We start from the raw sequence: 21856 nt of genomic DNA, 5'->3' as shown, positions 1-21856 counted from the left end.
CCAAAACGAATTCAACTAGGTTTGACCTAAGTTGATTTCAGACTTAGTTCGGTTGCTTCTGTTTGCTTCTCATATATTTCCTCAATCTTATTTCTAACTTTTGGTTCATGCAAGATTAGCATACAACAAACAACTTTAGCTTAATTGTATTCTATCTGACCTACTAAGTCTATCTAAAATTTACCTTGTAGGTCTAACCTACTAGGTTTATCCTTGCTTAACCTCCCGTTAGGACTAGTCACTCAGTAGACTTTCCACTTGCCAAACATCCAATCACCCTTGACCTGCTTGGACTTTCACTTGTCTAACCTCCAGTTAGGACTAGTCACTCGGTAGACTTCTCACCTACAAACATTCAGTTACCTTTAATTTGACCTGCTTGGACTTCTTTGCCCAGCTTCACTCATCAATACTCCTTGCCCAGCTGCACTCACCAGTACTTCTTGCCCAGCTTTACTCATTAGGACTTCTGTCTACCCTCTAACTACGACTTCTCCTTACCCAATCCCATTGAATAGGACTTCTACCCAATCTCACTTATCAGGACTTCTTATTAGTCATCTGATCAACTTTGATCTAATTAGATTTCATTTACATCCAAATATTAGGTCCTGTTTGAATTAACCTATGATCAAACTGACTTGACCTAGATATATTATCAAACATTGAAATATTGGAGCCAGACTAGCTAGTACTCTTGTACCAATACTATTATAATATAATAATGATAAGTGTTGATTAAAGATAAACGGTTAATGTTATAATAGTATTCATAGTTGCTAACTATTATAACATAATTTATTTATAGTAATTAGAATTGAAGTGTTCTATATTATAGTAATTATAAACTCGTAGAATAGTGTAAAAAAATATTATAATAATGTAAAAATATAGATAATTTTAAAAATATAGTTTTTTATAATAAATTAAAAAAAACCCTTTTAACGATTTCTTACTTTTAGAATTTCGTCTTATTTATATCCATGTGGATTTATGTATACATAAATGTTGAGGTCGATGTACACGTATTGGTTTCACAATGATATTCGTAGGAATTAGTTTCTCTCGGTAAATGCATAAAAATTGATATATTTTAAACATATATTAAATTATTGTGAAATCTAATTTTTATTTTTGTAATTTAAATTTGTAAATCAATATAAAAAAGTAGGATTTGCAAATTTAATAAGAAGTTAACTCAAAAATAATACTAACTAAAAGAAAAAAAATTAAATGTTTACTATTTGAAATTATAAATTTGATCTTTTGAAACATCGATTTTGATTTGTCTTACTCCACCACATTGAAAGCTACTTACAACTACATCAAAAGCTTATTTCATGGCCCCCGGGTATAGCTGACATAGCTGAGTTGGTTACTAAGTATTCAGATTTACCTCCTCACATATGATCGTCCTTCAGACCAGGTGACAGGTCTAGCTAGTCCTACGGAAGTAGTCCTTCGGACCAGATGACAGATCCAATCACTCAGAAGTTTCCCACCTATTACTCGGGTAAATCATGAAGAGCTGCCCAGGTGATAGGCCCATGTCCGATCCTATGGAAGTTTTCCACCTACCACCCACTTAGGTAAATTGGAAAGAGCTTGCATTAGGCAATCTAGTACGTAGTCCATCTTCCTTAGGTCAATCATAGAAATTCATTCGATAATTCACTGTAACGGGGACTCAATCCTTCGGTGCCATAGACACCCTACCGTTGTACCATTAACCTGGGGGCATCTTAAGCCCATCATTAATCATTAGCCAAATGAAATTTATGATTTTCTTAGAGCTCGGAGAGATTGGACTACTGTCCACATCCAGTATAATCCATCTGATATATGATTGAAGATCCCAGATTAACTTGTTAATTTTTAAACAAATGGTATAAATAGATTAATCTACTTGATAATCCGAGACCCATATCTTTTTCAATTAGTGATTTAGATTTGATATAAAAATAATACTGAATCTTAGTTTTCAAAAACAAAAAGAAAATATTGTATTTTAGATTTGCTAAATAATAACAATAAGAAACCACGTATAGCAGATATTAGCACATGTTTCTTATATTTTATCTTTTCTTTTTTGTTTCCAATCATTCAAACAAATTATTTAAAGCAACTAAATTTCTTTTTACAGTAAAAGAAATAACAGAAGATAATATAAAGTTTTGGAAGATAAACTATCACAGCTCACATAATATAAATGGACGTAATTAACTGAAAGAGACATTACTGTGATTCCTTGTTGTTTCGTTCTATTAATTTTCTATTCTAAATTAACTCCACACGCTCTTTGAAGTATTCCAAAATCAGTTGACTAGAGACGTCCTCCACTATCATCATCTTCTTCTAAAGATATCATAACTTTGCTTGCAGCAACTCGGCGCAAAGAACACAGCAACAAAGTGCAGGTGCAGGCAACGAAAATCCTTAAACTTCCATGGCGCGGATGCAGCTCTATCTTCTACAGTTCCTGGCAATAATACTACTAGCAGAGACATTCTTTCTACTTGGCCGATCCTCGTCTGGTATGTTTAAGAAAGAAATTTTAGTCCAGAATTATATTAAATTGTAAGAGCGTAGGATTTTTGTCCATTTGTTTATCTGTTTATTTGTTTATTTGGCATCGTCAAAGTCTCAGGATCTGTAGAAAGTTTGCCGCAAAGCAATACTTTAATATCCTTCATTTCCAAACCAAAAGTACGTAATATACTTTATTCTTTGCCTAGTGAAATAGGAGAAATTGTAGCGCAATTTGATATCCATTTACAGGTCATACGTTTATGATGACCAAAGGATTCGATTCATTTATGTATTTATTGATTTGTGCAGTAGATATAATGATGGGGAATAGATCACTTATGGATGGCCAGACATTGATCTCGACGGGGAGCGTGTTCCAACTCGGCTTCTTCAGTCCAGTTAACGATTCTGCGATTGCATACATAGGAATTCGGTACCACGATCACCCACCAAGCGAAAACGAAGTAGTATGGGTCGCCAATAGGAATAAGTTTGTCAACGCATCCATGGCATCGTTGAACCTGACTTCCGACGGAAATCTGATCTTATTTGAGGAAGGAACAAAGGTTTGGTCGACGGGAACATCCGCAGAACTCAATTCTGCACGCTTGCAGCTTTTAGACTCAGGAAACCTCATACTGACCGCCGGCAACTCTCGCAGAACTATATGGCAGAGCTTCGACCATGCGTGTGACACTCTTCTCCCTGGCATGAAGATAGGATTCGACTACCGGACCAACACTTCATGGCAGCTCGTGTCATGGATGAATGCCACGGACCCTTCTCCGGGCAGGTACGTCTTCAAAATGGAACCGTATAATGTTCCGAGTATGTTCGTGCTGAAGGTGAATGGATCCGTCAAACTCAACCGCTTTGGGCCATGGAACGGGCGACTGTTCGTCAACCCTACAATTTCGAACGTCGACTTGGGGAGGATTCTAAACTCCACATACGTGTCCAACAAGAATGAGACCTACTACATCCCCGAATATAAGGTTCGATCTCAAGAATTGTCGCCGGGGGTAATGGACGCCAATGGAAGCTATCAGCGTTTGGTTTTTGTTGAGGGAGAGTGGAAAACTGCCTTCTCGATTCCTAGAGACGACTGCGATTACTACAACCGTTGTGGCCGCAACAGTGTTTGCACCAGGGGCTACGTCTCAATCTCCTGTCGTTGCTTGGAAGGGTTTGCAGAGAACGGAAGCGTCGTCGGATGCGTGAGGAAGGATCCCTTGCGTTGCTCGTCGAATCAGTTTTGGAAGGAGCCGAACGTGAAAGTGCCCGACACTGAGAACGCAACCTCACAAGGCAAAATTAGTCTGGACGAGTGCCAGAAATTGTGCTTGGACGATTGCTCCTGCGTCGCGTTTGCGGTGATCAATGGGCCTTATGGCTGCATAACTTGGCGCGGTGAGCTGTTGGATCTCAGAAGTTTCACCGACGGAGGAGACGATTTATACATTCGGCTTGCAGGTAGGTGTCGAGTTATGCATGCATGAAATTGGATTATCAGAGTAACATTATATTTAATCATCTATTTTCCTTCTTTTACTTTTCCTGCAGAATCATCAACAACGACAAATTGGAAGAAGTTCGTGTGGGAGATAGTCATTTCGGCGTTGCTGGGAATTTTTTTGCTGAGTTGTGTAGGTGTACTCGTTAGAAGGAGGAGAAACAGAGCATTGCAGTTTCCAAATGTGGAGAAAGGTCTTGCACAATGTTTTATATAACAATAACAATGCTAGTTTTTCAAAGTTTCTTCGGATTTAAAAAGGATTGAGTCAAATTTATTTAGATTAATCACTCAATTCTCAACTTTCTAAGAAAAAAATTGAAAGAACGTTTTTACTAATTCATAGTGTGATCCTTGTGTCAGGTTCGATCAGTACATTGGATGTACTTCCTTCATATGATTTGCAGGCTATAAAAGCTGCAACAAATGATTTTTCCGAAGAAAACAAACTTGGGGAAGGGGGATTTGGTGTTGTTTACAAGGTAAGAAGACTTTCAGTATCAGAAAAATAAAGATCTAGCCTTTCAAACCTGTGAAATTGAAGAAAATGATACATTTTGTCAGGGTCAATTGGATGATGGACAAAAGATTGCTGTCAAAAAATTATCAAGATACTCCTCGCAAGGCCCAAATGAGTTCCAGAATGAACTCTCCGTGATAGCCAAGTTACAACATAGAAACCTGGTTCGTCTTCTAGGCTACTGCATTGAAGGAGATGAGCGACTTATGATACTTGAATACATGGAAAATAAGAGCCTTGATGCCTTTATTTATGGTCAGCATATTTTCTCATGTTTCTTAGTTTTATTACCTTCACAAATGGTTAAAAACTAATCACAACACATTTATCTGATCCTGTAAATCTGGATCTCCAGATAAAGCTAAAAGTTCATTGCTAAATTGGCAAAGACGTTTCGATATTATAATTGGGATCGCTCGAGGACTTCTATACTTGCATCAAGACTCTAGATTGAGAGTTATTCATCGTGATCTTAAGCCGAGCAATATTCTCCTTGACAAGGATATGAATCCAAAGATTTCAGATTTTGGCATTGCAAGGATATTTGAAGGAGATAATGCTCTTGAGGATGCAACAACGAGACCGGTTGGAACATTGTAAGTCTTTTAGATTGAGTTCACTTGATTTGATTAAATATATACGAGAAGGTTAGGAGGAAAACTAACAAAGAAATATTAAGTTAATTAATTTTTCTCACCTTGTCCTTTTATTTTTTGTAGTGGTTACATGGCACCTGAGTACTTATCACGTGGAGTTTTTTCATTCAAGTCAGATGTGTTTAGCTTCGGTGTGATAGCACTAAAAATCATAAGTGGAAAGAAGAATAGAGTATTCAGTCAAACTTGTGAAACTGATACAAACTTAAATCTTTTAGGATATGTAAGTATCAATTTCAATATACATGGTCTTTCATCTTTACATGGTACTATCTAAAATTTTAAAATATGTTTCCTATGACATTGCAGGTAAATAAACTTTGGCAAGAAGAAAGATCTTTAGAGATTGTTGATGAAACATTAAATCAATCATATCCAACAAAAGAAGTTCTACGTTGTATCCACATGAGTCTTCTATGTGTACAAGATAATAGTAACGACAGGCCAACAATGACAGAAGTGATGGCAATGTTAACAAGTGAGGATCAACTCTTTACTCCAGTTATGCAACCTGTTATAACATCAACTAGCAGCGAAGGAGATTTCACTACCAACGAAATGAGCTTCACACTTGTAGGCCGTTGAAATATGTATTTACTTCTTATCTTATCAATATTTGACATCATCTAGAGTCCTAGATCACTATGTAAAGTTTGCTATAAAGTGTGCAATGTTGAAATGACTTTGTTAGTTGTTATCTGCACATAGTGATAAAACAAAAAAAGAACTATTAATATTTCACCTTGGGCTAACCCTCATCAATATAGAAATCAAATAAGCTGATACTGAAAATTACAAGATATTCTCTATTATCGTGATGATTTTTGTAGAAGTTGATTTTTATAAACTTAGATATGACAAAGTATAATCAATAAGAATCAAAGGAACTCATTTCACCTCATCAGCCTATCAGAGTGTGACTAATTTCTTCCATAATTAAATCTCCTTCACTGTTGGTTGAGATTGACGCCATTAATTACATGTTGCTTTAGTGGGGTTAGAGTTGATTCTCTCTCATCAACATCATTATCACCTCTACCATGGTTGGTGTGTCAGTTCAATGTCTAGGCTATGTAGATTGTGACAAGGGTCAAAGACATTAAAATCATCTCTCTCTAAAAATAGCTTTCCGAGAGGGGGAGCCATAAAATCAAATTTGAACTTTTCATCGATATCATCCATATCAAAATCTTGATACTCATCTATATCAACATCTTTAGTTTGTTTTGATTCTTCCTCGATTTGAAGATTCATACCAACTTCATCGACAACTTCATTCACTTCATCATCGTTATAATCATCATCATTACCTCGCCATATATTAGCTTTACCAGTTGACTCGGTCTCGTCTTCGTCATGTTGAATAAATTAGGGCGCCGAATTAATGTAAGGTGAGACGATAAAGACTGGAGCTTCGTTGATAGATGAACCAAACTACTGATTGTCGTTGGACAAAGTGGGCTTCTGATTTTCGATCAATACTTCGTCTAGGTTTATCTCCTCTTCATCCGCATTGTCATAAACTAGATAATTAGTTGCCTCGATCTCGATTTCCATGTCTTCCTCAATCAATATATTATTACCATATGAGGACGATTGAATAGTATACAAATCCTGAAGGTGAGCTGACCAATAGTTTTGTTCGCCTTTAATAATTGGCCTTCAGTTCTATGACTTTTCACCAACTAGGACACGCTGGGAACTTGCATCTCGTCTCAATGAATGAAATCGGTGAAATAGAGATTGATCGTATGGAAGAAAGTAATTTTTTATCTTTTTCTTCATCTTCTCCTAATTTGTGATCTTAGCATTGCCTGGTATGTCACGTGAGCGTTGCAATTGCTCTCACCATGTAAATACTTGACCTCTGAGTTTGACGACAATCAAGTTTACTTTAGCACGATCAAATACTTCCTCATAATAAAAAGTTCTCTCCACTTCATTAAGTCAATCAACGAATTCCTCGATTTGTGATGTACCAGAAAACTCGAGAAGATCAACTGGAAATCGATATCTCCATACCGCTCCTTTTGATCGTGACTTTCGCGATTGTGATAGGAGTTTTTAAAAGTAAAAGACGTTGGGATAACTTTATGACTTGTCTCTGTAGATCTTTAAATATCTTGTCTCGGGTGCTACAATCACGGTGCGAGACTTTCTCAGTCGGAACCTGTCTGTCAGATCACGATCATGACCATAACCACGACAACGATACATCGGATCTGAGAGCTCTGATACTAACTGAAGCCAAACGAGATAGCAATTATCTTACGGGTAATATTGATTCATTGACTATTAGCATCAAAAATTAATCATTTAAAACCTATTGATTTAGAAAATATCAAGAGATAGGAAAATAAATGACATAGTCAAAAAATATTATTAAAATTAAAAATTTCTCCTTAAACATCAATTAATAAAATACTTATATAAATCTAAAACTCTAACATTATATAAACCCAAAACTCTAACTAACTCTAATTTGCAAACCAAAGAAAAATTTCTTATAAACCCAAAAAAATCAATATGCTATCAATTAATTAAAAAAATAATCCTTTTTTTATACACTAGGGGCTGTTATTTTTTTACATGAACAGTGTCCCTATTCATATTTTCCCGCATAAATAATAATTTATAAAAGTTTACCATTTTTAATTCGTCAGATGAACAGTACGTCCTGTTCATATAATCGAATGAACAGTGAGTTTCTGTTTACAGTTGTCCCGCACGAACAGTAACCTGATCTTAATGTCAATATTTTTCTAGATGAACACTGTTTATATTACAAATGAACAGAACTAGTGTTCACTTTTTTCCCCGCGTGAACAATATCCACGCTGTTCATATTTGTTTTTTCCGACTGAATGACTAGTACATGATAAATTTATAGATTTTATTATGTGCAGAAAATTAACATGCACATAAAAATTATAATTTATTAACATTGAATTTGAATTGTTTCGGTTGAGATCCGCTCTTGGACACGACCGACTTTTTTTCAGCACCAAGCTCGAACGAAATCCGGAGAGGAAGGGGCCGCGAAGACGGTGAAACTTGCACTCACAGCAACCGTGAGAAGGAAGACCAGGGGTTGCCCTGGCGCGATCACTCCGATGTCTAAATCAATTCGTAAAGGAGAAAAAATGGCGAGCATAAAGTAAGGAGAAAGTAGAAAATGGCGAAAATGCATACCCTCCTCACTTACAAAACCAACCTTATATATGAGTCTGGGGAGTCATGTCACATCATGAGTATGGATAAGGTTCCATCATAGTTATGAATGTGTCAGGAGGCATGGTATATTCAGAGTATGTGTCTCATCGTTGACTTATATCTGAGGAGTCATGTCACGTACGTCTGTCAAAGCATTACCATGATTAGTTGCCGTGGTGACAGGGGGACATTCATATTAATCGCATGATGGGAGGGGGGGGGGGGGGGGGGGGGGGGGGGGGGGGAGTGGCCTTTCTAGGAACAGGACAAGGAGAGTTGAAGGGCATCGACTCGGCTCGGGGGGATGATTCCGCGTCGAGGATTCGAGTCGGCCATTCTGAGTGGGAGTTAGCACGGAACTGAATCGGTACAGGAGCTTCGTCTCCTTGAGGACTCGACTCGATCTTCGAATCGGCTTGGCTGATTCGAGAATTAGGGAGGGGAATCTTCCCCTCGGAGGATTCGGCCCCCTTGGAGATGTCGGACTCGTTCTACGGAGGGCTCCGGCCAGATCCCCGACCCGACTTGACTAACACGACTCGACTCGGGGCTCAATATGCCAGGGGATTCGGCTCGATTCGGGTCACTACAAGGAAATCATGAAATAGCGACGGATATTAATTCCGTCACTATTTTAACTACGACAATATATATATCCGTCGCTAACAAATCATTTAGCGATTGAAATTTAATTCCGTCGCTAATTAGCGACGGAATTATAATAATTAGCGACGGAATTATAATTTCCGTCGCTAATCAATTTTTATTTTTTATCGACGGAATTTTAAATCCGTCGCTAATGTTAGCGATGGAATTTTTATATCCGTCGCTAAAGTGACGTCAGCGATGGAATTTTACGTGACGGTCGATTTCCGTCGCTAATCGGTCGTTAACCTCGGTTAGCGATCGAATAGCGACGGAAATGGTCTGTCGCTATTTCCTTGGTTTTTTGTAGTACTGGGTTCTGTGAAACACACCTGGTCTAGCTCAATAAGCTACTCTCCGGCTTGACTGACCGCGGCCCACTCCTCGCGACCATAACATGAATCAAATATGTATATTATTTTTCTTGGATCTATATATAATATGTGCATAATCGAATATACATATCAAACAAATAGATCAAGATGCATATCATTTTTCTCATATCCATATACGGTATATGATACCAATATAAATTGATTGATATGTATGAATGAATATATATATATACTATAAAAATAATTAAACACTTACAATAATTGATGTTTTACAAATTTTATCTTGTTTTTCGTAGCAGATAATCCTCGTGCTTGTCATGATGTTCATGAATCAAATTCCTCTTAATACCCCCAGTTAGCCCTATTGACTATCTCTGGGGTGATCGGTCTTACCCCACAGAAGTTTTCCATCGGCCACCAGAGTAAATCGAGAAGTACACGCAGCTGTCAGTCCAAAAAAATTGTAGTAGGTAAACTCCTACCAACATATATTTCCATGCTTACTCCCACTACAAACAAACCGATGCATAAAAAAACTAGTAAAAAAATAATATATAAAATGTCATATTTAGATATTTTAGAACATAAAAAACATAATTTTTGCATATTTCTTCCTATCACAGCTCATATAATATAAATGGACACATTTAACTGAAAGAGTTATACAGTGATTCCGTGTTGTTTCGTTCGATTATTTTTCTATTCTGATGTTGATAGATTGACGAAGTAGCATACCATTTGGCAACCTCTAAATTAATTACATACACACCTTTGCAATCTTCCAAACAGAGATAAGTCAGTTGACTAGAGACTTCTTGCTCTATCATCAATTTCCAAAGATGTTAAATGATAGCTTCGATTACAGCAACTCTGCGCGAAGAATACAACACTGAATTGCAGGTGCAGGCAACGCAGGTCCTTAAACTTCCATGGCGCAGGTGCAGCTCTTTCTTCTACAGTTCATGGAAATAGTCCTGGCAGTAACAACGTTCTTTGTAATTAGTCAGTCATCTGGTATGTATAAGAAAGAAATCTTAGTTCAGAATTAAATTAATTATAACACTTTAGGATCTTATTTATTCATTTATTTATTAATTGATTGATCTTTGTGCAGGAGATACAATGAACAGCTCGCTTATCCATGGCCAGACGTTGATTTCGGCAGGAAGCGTGTTTCAGCTGGGCTTCTTCAGTCCAGTTAACGATTCTGCGACTGCATACGTAGGAATTTGGTACTACAATCACCCACCGAGAGAAAACAAAGTAGTAGTATGGGTGGCCAATAGGAACAAGTCTGTCGACACATCCATGGCATCGTTGAACCTGACTTCCGACGGAAATCTAATCTTATTTGAGGAAGGAACAAAGGTTTGGTCGACGGGAACATCCGCAGAACTCAATTCTGCACGCTTGCAGCTTTTAGACTCAGGAAACCTCATGCTGACTGCGGGTCTAGCAGAACTATATGGCAGAGCTTCGACCATGCGTCTGACACTCTTCTCCCTGGCATGAAGATAGGATTCGACTACCGGACCAACACTTCATGGCAGCTCGTGTCATGGATGAGTGCCACGGACCCTTCTCCGGGCAGGTACGTCTTAAAAATGGAACCGTATAATGTTCCGAGTTCATTCGTGCTGAAGGTGAATGGATCCGTCAAACTCAACCGCCTTGGGCCATGGAACTGGCGACTGTTCGTCGACCTTACAATTTCGAACGTCAACTTGGGGAGGATTCTCAACTTCACATACGTGTCCAACAAGAATGAGACCTACTACATCAACGAATATCAGGTTCGATCTCAAGAGTTGTCGCGGGGGATAATGGACGCCAATGGAACCTATCAGCGTTTGGTTTTTGTTGAGGGAGAGTGGAAAACTGTCTACTCGATTCCTGGAGACAAGTGCGATCACTACAACCGTTGTGGCCGCAATAGTGTTTGCATCAACGACAACTTATTGTTCTCCTGTCGTTGCTTGGAAGGGTTTGCGGAGAACGGAAGCGTCGTCGGGTGCGTTAGGACGGAACCCTTGCGTTGCTCGTCGAACAAGTTTTGGAAGGAGCCGAGTGTGAAGGTGCCCGACACCGAGAACTCAACCTCACGAGGCAACATTAGTCTGGATGCCTGCAAGAAATTGTGCTTGGATGATTGCTCCTGCATCGCGTATGCGGTGATCAATGGGCCTAATGGCTGCATAACTTGGCGCGGTGAGCTATTGGATCTCAGAAGTTTGCCTGAAGGAGATGATTTGTACATTCGACTTCCGGGTAATCGGGTTACGCATGAGATTGGATTATCAGAGTAAATTTATATTTAATCATCTATTTTCCTTGTTTTTTCTTTTTCTGCAGAATCATCAACAACTACAAATTGGAAGAAGCTCGTGTGGGCGATAGTAGTCATTCCGGTGTTGCTGGGAATTTTTTTGCTGTGTTGTGTAGGTGTACTCGTTCGAAGGAGGAGAAACAGAGCATCGACCTGCAGATTGCAATTGCAGTTTCCAAATGTGCCGAAAGGTAATGAATGATCCTTGCACTATATTTTATGACAATACAGCTAGTTTTGCAAAGTTATTTTGGATTTTAAAAGGATTAAGTCAAGTTAATTAAGTAATTAGAAAAAAAATTAAATTATGGTAGGAGATTTTTAGTAATTGATAGTGTCATCCTTGTGCCAGGTTCGATCAATCCATTGGAGGTACTTCCTTCATATGATTTGCGTACTATAAAAGCTGCAACAAATGATTTTTCCGAAGAAAACAAACTCGGAGAAGGGGGATTTGGTGTTGTTTACAAGGTAAGAAGACTTTCAGTATCAGAAAAATAAAGATCCAGCCTTTCTAACCTGTAAAATTGAAGAAAATGATACATTTTATCAGGGTCAATTGGAAGATGGACAGAAGATTGCTGTCAAAAAATTATCAAGATATTCCTCCCAAGGCCCAGATGAGTTCCAAAATGAACTCTCACTGATAGCAAAGTTACAACATAGAAATCTTGTTCGTCTTCTAGGCTCCTGCATTGAAGGAGATGAGCGACTAATGATACTTGAATACATGGAAAATAAGAGCCTTGATACCTTCATTTATGGTTAGTATATTAATTTTATTACCTTCATAAATGGTTAAAAACTAATCACAACAGATTTATCTAATCCTGTGAAAATGGATCTCCAGATAAAACTAAAAGTTCATTGCTAAATTGGCGAAAACGTTTCAATATTATAATTGAGATCGCTCGAGGACTTTTATACTTGCATCAAGATTCCAGATTGAGAATCATCCATCGTGATCTTAAACCCAGCAATATTCTCCTTGATAAGGATATGAATCCAAAGATTTCAGATTTTGGCATTGCAAGGATATTTGAAGGAGACAATGCTCTTGAGAATGCAACAACAAGACCGGTTGGAACATTGTAAGTCTTTTAGATTGGGTTCGCTTGATTTGATTGAATACATAAAAAGTTATCCCATTTTTTCTCTCCATGTCCTTCATTTTTTCCAATCAAGTAAACTTGTCATGGAAGCTAATATTCAAGTTCTCAATTGTAGTGGTTACATGGCACCCGAGTACTTATCACGTGGAGTTTTTTCATTCAAGTCAGATGTGTTTAGCTTCGGTGTAATAGTATTAGAAATCATCAGTGGAAAGAAGAATAGAGTATTCAGTCAAATTGATACAGACTTAAATCTTTTAGCATATGTAAGTATTAGTTTCAATCTATACATTCTTTCATCTCTACTTGGAGCTATCTAATTTTAAAATACGTCTCACACAACATTGCAGGTGTATAAACTTTGGAAGGAAAAAAGATCTTTAGAGATTGTTGATGATACACTAAATCAATCATATCCAATAGAAGAAGTTCTACGTTGTATCCAAATAAGTCTTCTATGTGTACAAGATAATAGTAAAGATAGGCCAACAATGGCAGAAGTGGTAACGATGTTAACAAATGAGAACCAACTCCTTACTCCGGTTATGCAACCTGCTATAATATCAACTAGCAGTGAAGAAGCTTTCACTATCAATGAAATGAGTTTCACACTTGTAGGTCGATGAAATATGTATATATTTCTTATCTGATCAATATTTGACATTATCAGAGTCTTTGTTCACTTTACAATACTTTAATATTCTTGTATCAAAAGACACATGACAATTGTCTTAAAGTTATTAGGCCTCGTTTCCATAATCTAACCGATCCTACTATTTATGGGAAAAATTGTAGTGTAATTTGATATCCACTTATTTCATCTACCCTAATAAGGTTTATGATGACTTAACTAAAATGAAAAAAATTAATTGTTTCCCCGTAGTGGTAAGCTATAGCTTCTCATTTACTTCCTCACAGATGGTTGTGAGGTCATTGGGATGACGGATTCTATCTTTTGCTGCAATGATAACCTAACTAAAATAGAGAAAATTAATTGCTTGCTATTTTAAATAGAAAATATCATGGTAAATATAGTATTAAATTGTGGTAGTCCCTTTTTTTGTAAAAAAAAGATATTTTTTTTCTCCCAGATCACTTATTTGATAAATTCCAAGTACAAAATTCAGAACTTTGTGTTAATTCAAGAGTCATAAAAACTTCTCTAGAAATGTTCTTGTGAATTGCCATTTGTGCTCTATTCATTCATCAACTTGTTATTTACAGAGTTTAGGTGAAATATGCAGATTTCTTCATTTAAAAAAAATATTAAAACAAAAATCATGATGGAAGAGTTATACTACGAGTGTGATCTTTGTGGCAGGTATGTTCAACACATTGGGGATACTTCCTTCCTACAATTTGGGTACAATAAAAACTGCAACAAATAATTTCTCTGATGAAAATAAATTCGGAGAGGATGGATTTGGTATTATTTATAAGGTGTCAAGATACACCTCACAAGGCCTAGATGAATTCCAAAATGAACTCTTGCTGATAACTAAGTGCAACATCAAAACCTTGTTAGCCTTTTGGGCTCTTGTATTGAAGGAGATGAGAGGATTATAATTCTTGAATACATGGAAAACAAGAGCTTAGATGCCTTCATTTATGGTAAGTATATTTGCCAATGTTAGCTGATTCCATCACCTTATAGACGATTAGAAATTGGTCTTCTTTTATTTGACTAATCTTATAAAAATATCTTCAGATAAAGCTAAAAGTTCATTGCTAAACTGACAAAAACATCTTGAGATTATAGTTGAGATTACTCAAGGACTTTTAGACCTTCATCAAGACTCTATCTTGAAAGTCATTCATCATGATCTTAAATAAAGTGATATCCTTCTCTACAATTTCAGATATTGTCATTGTAAAGATATTTGAAGGAGATAAAACCCTTGAGAATATGTAACAAGACAAATTGGAACATTGTAAGTTATTTTCAAATTACATTTACTTGGGGAAAAAAGTAAAAGGGAAGGAGGGTGGGAAAGATAAAAAGGGAGCACCAAGAGGGTAAATAACACAAGAATAAGCATTGAGTTATTTCTGCTATATGCTCTTCAATCATTGATTTGCGACCAAGTAAATTTAGCTTTCAACAAACCATAAATTATTATTTCTTGTCTAACTTTGAATAATGCTATAACACTTGAGTTTTTGAATGGAATGGATACTTGATGACTAAGTATGTATCATATGGATTTTTTTCATTTAAATTAGATGTGTTCAATTTTGATGTAATAGTTCTTGAAATCCTAAGTGATAAGAGGAATATAATATTTAGTCAATAGATTAAATATGCATACTTTTATCTTCATAAGCATCGCTAAGAATTTAAAATTCAATTTCTATATTCAATTTCTATTTTGTTGTTATAGTCTTTGGAAAGAAGCTAGATCATTAGAGATTGTTGATATGATACACTAGGTTGATCATATCCAACAATAGAAATCTTGCATTGCATTCAAATGGCTCTTTTGTGTGTACAAGATAGTGATAATTGATGTTGATTTAGTAGGGTAAATTTTCAGAGGTTATAATTTTTGACTCGGGTGTTAGAACGAGACGTGGTCGGTTGCTAATCGAAACTTTTTCAGATATCTCTATTCAATGTATGATGGAACCTGTACCGATTGACTTTCGGACTCATCAAATATCATTTAGTGTCTTTTCAAACATTCTGAATATATTTTTTACTATTTATAATAATTTTTATTTTTAGCATTTAAGGATATTTTTGACTTTTACAAGTTAAGATTTTATTTTGGATCTATTTAAATGCATGTTTAACAGTTTTATATATTTTACTATTTATAACAGTGTCAATTAAATACTAGTTTAATTGCTTATTTCTTAGTATTCTTTCATAGAATTAATAAATTCTAAAAGATTACTTTTGATATTCGTACATGAATTAATAGATTCAATAATTTTCACTGCATCACTAATGATATTAATAAGTGAGAATCAACTTTTGCGGCCACAATCAATAGTGAAAGAGATTGCTCAACTAAAGAAATGAGTCAACTCAACTTTTGATTCCACTCAAGCAATCCACAATAAATTTGATCTTTTGAAACATCAGTTTTGACTTGTTCTTCTCAATCACATTGAAATCTATTTTGTTTAACGGAGTCCATATGCTTGACACATGCCATCATAATTTTGTATTGCTTAACTAACTCACCACTAATGAATACTCATTAGGGTCAAGTATTGTCATTCACTATCTAATAAGCCTTAATTTAGTCTTAAACCCATCATTAATCATTAGATAAATGAAGAATTTGATCTTCTTAGATCTTGGAGAGATTGGATTGCTGTCCCCGTCTAATATAATCCATCTGATGATTGAAGATCCCTGATTAACTTATTAATTCTGTATCTAGTGGTATAAAGAGATACCCAGGTCTTTTTTCAATTAGTGATTTAAGGTTTGATATATAAACAATGGATCTTAGTTTCCAAAAACAAAAATGAAAATACTTAACTTTAGATTTGCTAAATAATAATAATAATAATAATAATGAACTTTTTTTTATCTTTTCCTTTTTTTTTTCTTCTGCAAAAGGTGGATCCGCCACCTTAGCGGCCCCACATGCGCCCCACGACCATCAGCCCCACGACCATCTGTGGGACGACCCCACGACCATCTGTGAGGAGGTAAATCGAAAAAGTACAGTTGGTTACGACGCAGGAGGATATTGTCTGGCTTCGTCAGGATTCGAATCCTTGTCCACTTCTGCAAGTCTGCTGCGTCGTAACCAACTCATCTATGTCCCGGGGCATCTTTTCCTTTTTTTCTTCTCCAATTCAAAACGTTGATTCAAAGGGAATAAATCAACGGTGATTTCCATGTTGTGTCCTTCTATTATTTTTCTATTGTAGTGTGGACAAATCAGTTGACTAAAGAGACAAAATAGTTGACTTGTATGGGCACATCAGTTGACTAGAGAGACAAATGAGACAAATCAGTTGACTAGAGATTCCTGCCCTAAACTCTATCATCATCTTCTAGATGTTATAACTACTCAGCTTGCAGCAACTCGGAGCAAAAACACTCTAAATTGTAGGTGCAAACAACGCAAATCCTTAAACTTCCATGGCGAGGATGCAGCTCGTTCTTCCACAGATCCTGCAAATAGTACTACTAGCAGAGACATTCTTTCTACTTGGCCGATCCTCGTCTGGTATGTTTAAGAAAGAAATATCCTTCATTTCAAAACCAACCGTAGAGTTATTTGGAAACCTGATAGATCGTCCTGTTTGGAAACCTGATAGATCGTCCTGTTTAATAGGAGCAATTGTAGCACAATTTGATGATTGAAGGATTTGATTCATTCATTTATTTATGTATCGACTTTTGTGTAGGAGATATAATGATGGGGAATAGCTCACTTATCGATGGCCAGACATTGATCTCTGCGGGGAGCTCGTTCCAACTCGGCTTCTTCAGTCCAGTTAACGATTCTGCGACTGCATACGTAGGAATTTGGTACTACAATCACCCACCAAGAGAAAACAAAGTAGTAGTATGGGTCGCCAATAGGAACAAGTCTGTCGACGCATCCATGGCATCGTTGAACCTGACTTCCGACGGAAATCTGATCTTATTTGAGGAAGGAACAAAGGTTTGGTCGACGGGAACATCCGCAGCACTCAATTCTGCACGCTTGCAGCTTTTAGACTCAGGAAACCTCGCGCTGACTTCCGGCGACTCTAACAGAACTCTGTGGCAGAGCTTCGATCATGCGTGTGACACTCTTCTCCCTGGCATGAAACTGGGATTCGACTTCCGGACTAACACTCCGTGGCAGTTCGTGTCATGGATGAGTGCCAGGGACCCTTCTCCGGGCAACTACATCCTCAGGATGGAGACGTATGATGTTCCGGATTTTTTCATGGTGAGCGTGAATGGATCCGTCAAACGCTTCCGCACTGGGCCATGGAACGGGCAATGGTTCGTCGGCCTTCCATTGCTGGGGAACAGCATCGCGATGTACGTAAACTTCGCGTACGTGTCCAACCAGAATGAGACCTACTTCATCGACGAATATCAGACTCGATCTCCAGGGTTATTGCGGCTGGTAGTGGACGCCGGCGGAAATACGCAGCTTTCGATTTTTGGTGGGGGAGAGTGGAATAATTCTTCATTATGGGTTCTGGACGACGACTGCGATAAGTACAATCATTGTGGCCGCAACAGCGTTTGCACCGTGGGCTACGTCTCAATCTCCTGTCGTTGCTTGGAAGGGTTCGAGAACAAAAGCGTCGTCGTCGGATGCGCGAGGAAGGAACCCTTGCGTTGCTCGTCGAATCAGTTTTGGAAGGAGCAGAGCGTGAAGATTCCCGACACCGAGAACGCAACCTCACGAGGCAACATTAGTCTGGATAGGTGCAAGAAATTGTGCTTGGACGATTGCTCTTGCGTCGCGTATGCGGTGATCAATGGGCCTCATGGCTGCATAACATGGCGCGGTGAGCTGTTGGATCTCAGGAGTTTTACCGACGGAGGAGACGATTTATACATTCGACTTCCAGGTAGGTGTCGAGTTATGCATGCATGAAATTGGATGATCAGAGTAACATTTTTTTTTCTTTTTCTGCAGAATCATCAAGAACTACAAATTGGAAGAAGCTCGTGTGGGCGATAGTAGTCATTCCAGTGTTGCTGGGAATTTTTTTGCTGTGTTGTGTAGGGTTACTCGTTAGGAGGAGGAGAAACAGAGCATTGCAGTTTCGAAATGTGGAGAAAGGTCTTGCACATATATAACAATACTGCTAGTTTTTCAAAGTTACTTGGGATTTAAAAAGGATTGAGTCAAATTTATTTAGATTAATCACTCAATTCTCAACTTTCTAAGAATTTTTTTTTTACTAATTCATAGTGTGATCCTTGTGTCAGGTTCGATGATCAGTACATTGGATGTACTTCCTTCATATGATTTGCATACTATAAAAGCTGCAACAAATGATTTTTCCGAAGAAAACAAACTTGGAGAAGGGGGATTTGGTGTTGTTTACAAGGTAAGAAGACTTTCAGTATCAGAAAATAAAGATCTAGCCTTTTAAACCTGTGAAATTGAAGAAAATGATACATTTTGTCAGGGTCAATTGGATGATGGACAGATGATTGCTGTCAAAAAATTATCAAGATACTCTTCACAAGGCCCAAATGAGTTCCAAAATGAACTCTCCGTGATAGCCAAGTTACAACATAGAAACTTGGTTCGTCTTCTAGGCTCTTGCATTGAAGGAGATGAGCGACTTATGATACTCGAATACATGGAAAATAAGAGCCTTGATGCCTTTATTTATGGTCAGCATATCTTCTCATGTTTCTTAGTTTTATTAGCTTCACAGATGGTTACAAATTAATCACAACACATTTATCTGATCTTGTAAATTTGGATCTCCAGATAAAGCTAAAAGTTCATTACTAAATTGGCAAAGACGTTTCGATATTATAATTGGGATCGCTCGAGGACTTTTATACTTGCATCAAGACTCTAGATTGAGAGTTATTCATCGTGATCTTAAGCCGAGCAATATTCTCCTTGACAAGGATATGAACCCAAAGATTTCAGATTTTGGCATCGCAAGGATATTTGAAGGAGACAATGCTCTTGAGGATGCAACAACGAGACCAGTTGGAACATTGTAAGTCTTTTAGATTAAGTTCACTTGATTTGATTAAATATATAAGGGAAAAAGGTTGGGAGGAAAAGTACCTGAATTTTTTTTCAATCAAGTAATACAATGCTAACATTGAAGTTCTTAATTATTGTAGTGGTTACATGGCACCTGAGTACTTATCACATGGAGCTTTTTCGGTCAAGTCAGATGTGTTTAGCTTTGGTGTGATAATATTAGAAATCATAAGTGGAAAGAAGAATAGGATATTCAATCAAACTGATACAAGTTTAAATCTTTTAGGGCATGTAAGTATTAAGTTCAAACTACATAATCTTTTATCTCTATGAGGTACTATCTAAAATTTAACATATGTTTCCTACAATATTGCAGGCATATAAACTTTGGAAGGAAGGAAGATGTTTGGAGATTCTTGATGATACACTAAATCAATCATATTCAACAGAAGAAGTTCTACGTTGCATCCATACAAGTCTTTTATGTATACAAAATAAAAGTGAAGATAGGCCAACAATGACAGAAGTGGTAATGATGTTAGCAAGTGAGGACCAACTCCTCACCCCTCTTAAACAACCAACAATAACAACAACCAGCAGTGAAGAAGGTTTCAGTACCAATGAAATGAGTTTGACACTTGTAAGTCGATGAAATATGTATTTAATTTTTATCTAATCAATATTTAGCATCATATAGAGTCCCTGCATCATCAGAAATGTAATTTTGACAATGACAAAGTATGATGAATAAGAATCACAGGAACTCATTTTGCCTCATCAGCACATAGTGAGACTCATTGCTTCTGTAGTTAAATCTCCTTCACTGTTGGTTGAGGTTGATGCCATTACAAGTTGCTCTAGCAGGGTTAGAAATTGATTCTCACTTGCTAACATCATCATTATCTCTACCATTGTTGGCCTATCTTCGCAGTTCTCTTGCACACACAAATTAAAAGAGTCATTTGGAAGTAAGGTAGAATTTATTTTGTTGGGTTTAAGCAATCTAAAGAATCATCAAGAATTTTTAAAAATCTACCTTCCTTCCAAATTTTATATGCCTGGAGTCAAATAAAAACTAAAATTTGAGCTCTAAGCAATATTGATATACAAAATGACTTATTTATTTTTGAAACTGCTCTTACATGTGCTAAAACATTTAAATCTGTATTGTTGGACTGAAACTCTATTCCTCTTATCACTTAGAATTTCTAGTACTATCACACCGAAATTAAAGACATCCGAATTAAATGAAAAATATTAAAGTCCTTAGATCACTATGTAAAATTAACCATAAAGTAATACTTCAATATTCTTGATTTCAAAACCAACCCTAATGACTAAAGATTTCAGTTCATCATTATGGCTTATTAATTAGTGCATAGTTCGTTCACTTGCAATTATTGAAAATGGCTGTTGATCAGGGGCATTTGACTAAGTCTATTCGCATGTTATTCATGATCCTTAATAACTACACTCCAGCACCATTCTTTCACACAGTGACAGACTTTGAAACCAATCAAAGGTGATCATAAATGAGCCTCAAGATTGAAATTGCAGAAATCTATGGAGCAGATGTAGCAACAGATAAGATTGCAGGAGCAAGCAAGGGAAAACACTACCAAGATGAAGACGCTCCTTCTTTTTGTGTTCCTGGAATTACTAGCAGATTTTGCCCGATTAATGTTAAGCACTGATTTTGCCCGAATTTTGAATAATATAAATGGACACAAATAACTGAAAGAGATTGACAGTGATTCCGTGTTGTTTCGTTCCATTAGTTTTCTGTGTGCCTTTCTGAAGACTGAAGTTAACTCAAAAATAATATTAACTAAAAGAAAAAAAGTTTAAACGTTCTCAGCCACATTGAAAACTATCTTTGACTGAGTCCATGTATATAATTATTGCATTGCTTAATTAACTCACTACTAAGGAGTCATTAGAGTCAGGTATTGTCATTTGCTGTCTAATGCTGACTGAAAGAGATACGATGATTCCGTGTTGTTCGGTTCTATCATTTTTTCTATTCTAATGTTGACAGATTGTTGAAGTAGTGCTCCTTTTCAGTCTTTCAAACAGAGACAAATTCATTGACTAGAGACTTTCCGCTCTATCATCATCTTCTAACTTTGTTTGAGAGGAGGTGAGGAAAAGGGAGGGGAGAGTTAATAAGGGAAAGAAGAATTTTAATTTTTATTTGGGATGGAGTGAGTTAAGGAGGGGAAGAGGAGAGAAGGGTAAGCTTTACTCTTCCACGCTTATGAATCATTAAAATTTCTAACACTCTGATTTGGAGTGTAAGGAAAGGAAAGGAAAACTCAAAAATATTTTAAAGAGGGGTCAACCCAGATCTAACC

At 36.9% G+C, this 21856-nt stretch overlaps 1 protein-coding gene and 1 pseudogene across 1 annotated transcript; both read left to right on the top strand.

Annotated features, from left to right (window-relative positions):
• The first annotated feature begins 2407 nt into the window (after nt 1–2407).
• On the top strand, nt 2408–5803 carry LOC141845802 (G-type lectin S-receptor-like serine/threonine-protein kinase At4g27290; annotated as a pseudogene).
• A 4501-nt stretch (nt 5804–10304) lies between these two features.
• Nucleotides 10305–20154, top strand: LOC141846534 (uncharacterized). Its single transcript, XM_074734576.1, is given in 17 exon segments — nt 10305–10425; nt 10526–10861; nt 10864–11679; nt 11764–11928; nt 12090–12208; nt 12291–12501; nt 12588–12828; nt 12965–13115; nt 13200–13472; nt 16952–17042; nt 17224–18393; nt 18462–18608; nt 18758–18879; nt 18961–19171; nt 19272–19512; nt 19643–19793; nt 19879–20154. Coding segments are annotated over 17 exon segments (4806 nt in total). The 5' UTR covers nt 10305–10340.
• The last annotated feature ends 1702 nt before the right edge of the window (nt 20155–21856 follow it).

Source organism: Curcuma longa, chromosome 15, assembly GCF_044706935.1.
Source record: "Curcuma longa cultivar G26 ecotype Majalengka, Jawa Barat chromosome 15, ITB_CL_G26_1.1, whole genome shotgun sequence".
Taxonomy (NCBI): domain Eukaryota; kingdom Viridiplantae; phylum Streptophyta; class Magnoliopsida; order Zingiberales; family Zingiberaceae; genus Curcuma; species Curcuma longa.
This window is presented reverse-complemented; position numbering and strand designations above follow the sequence as displayed.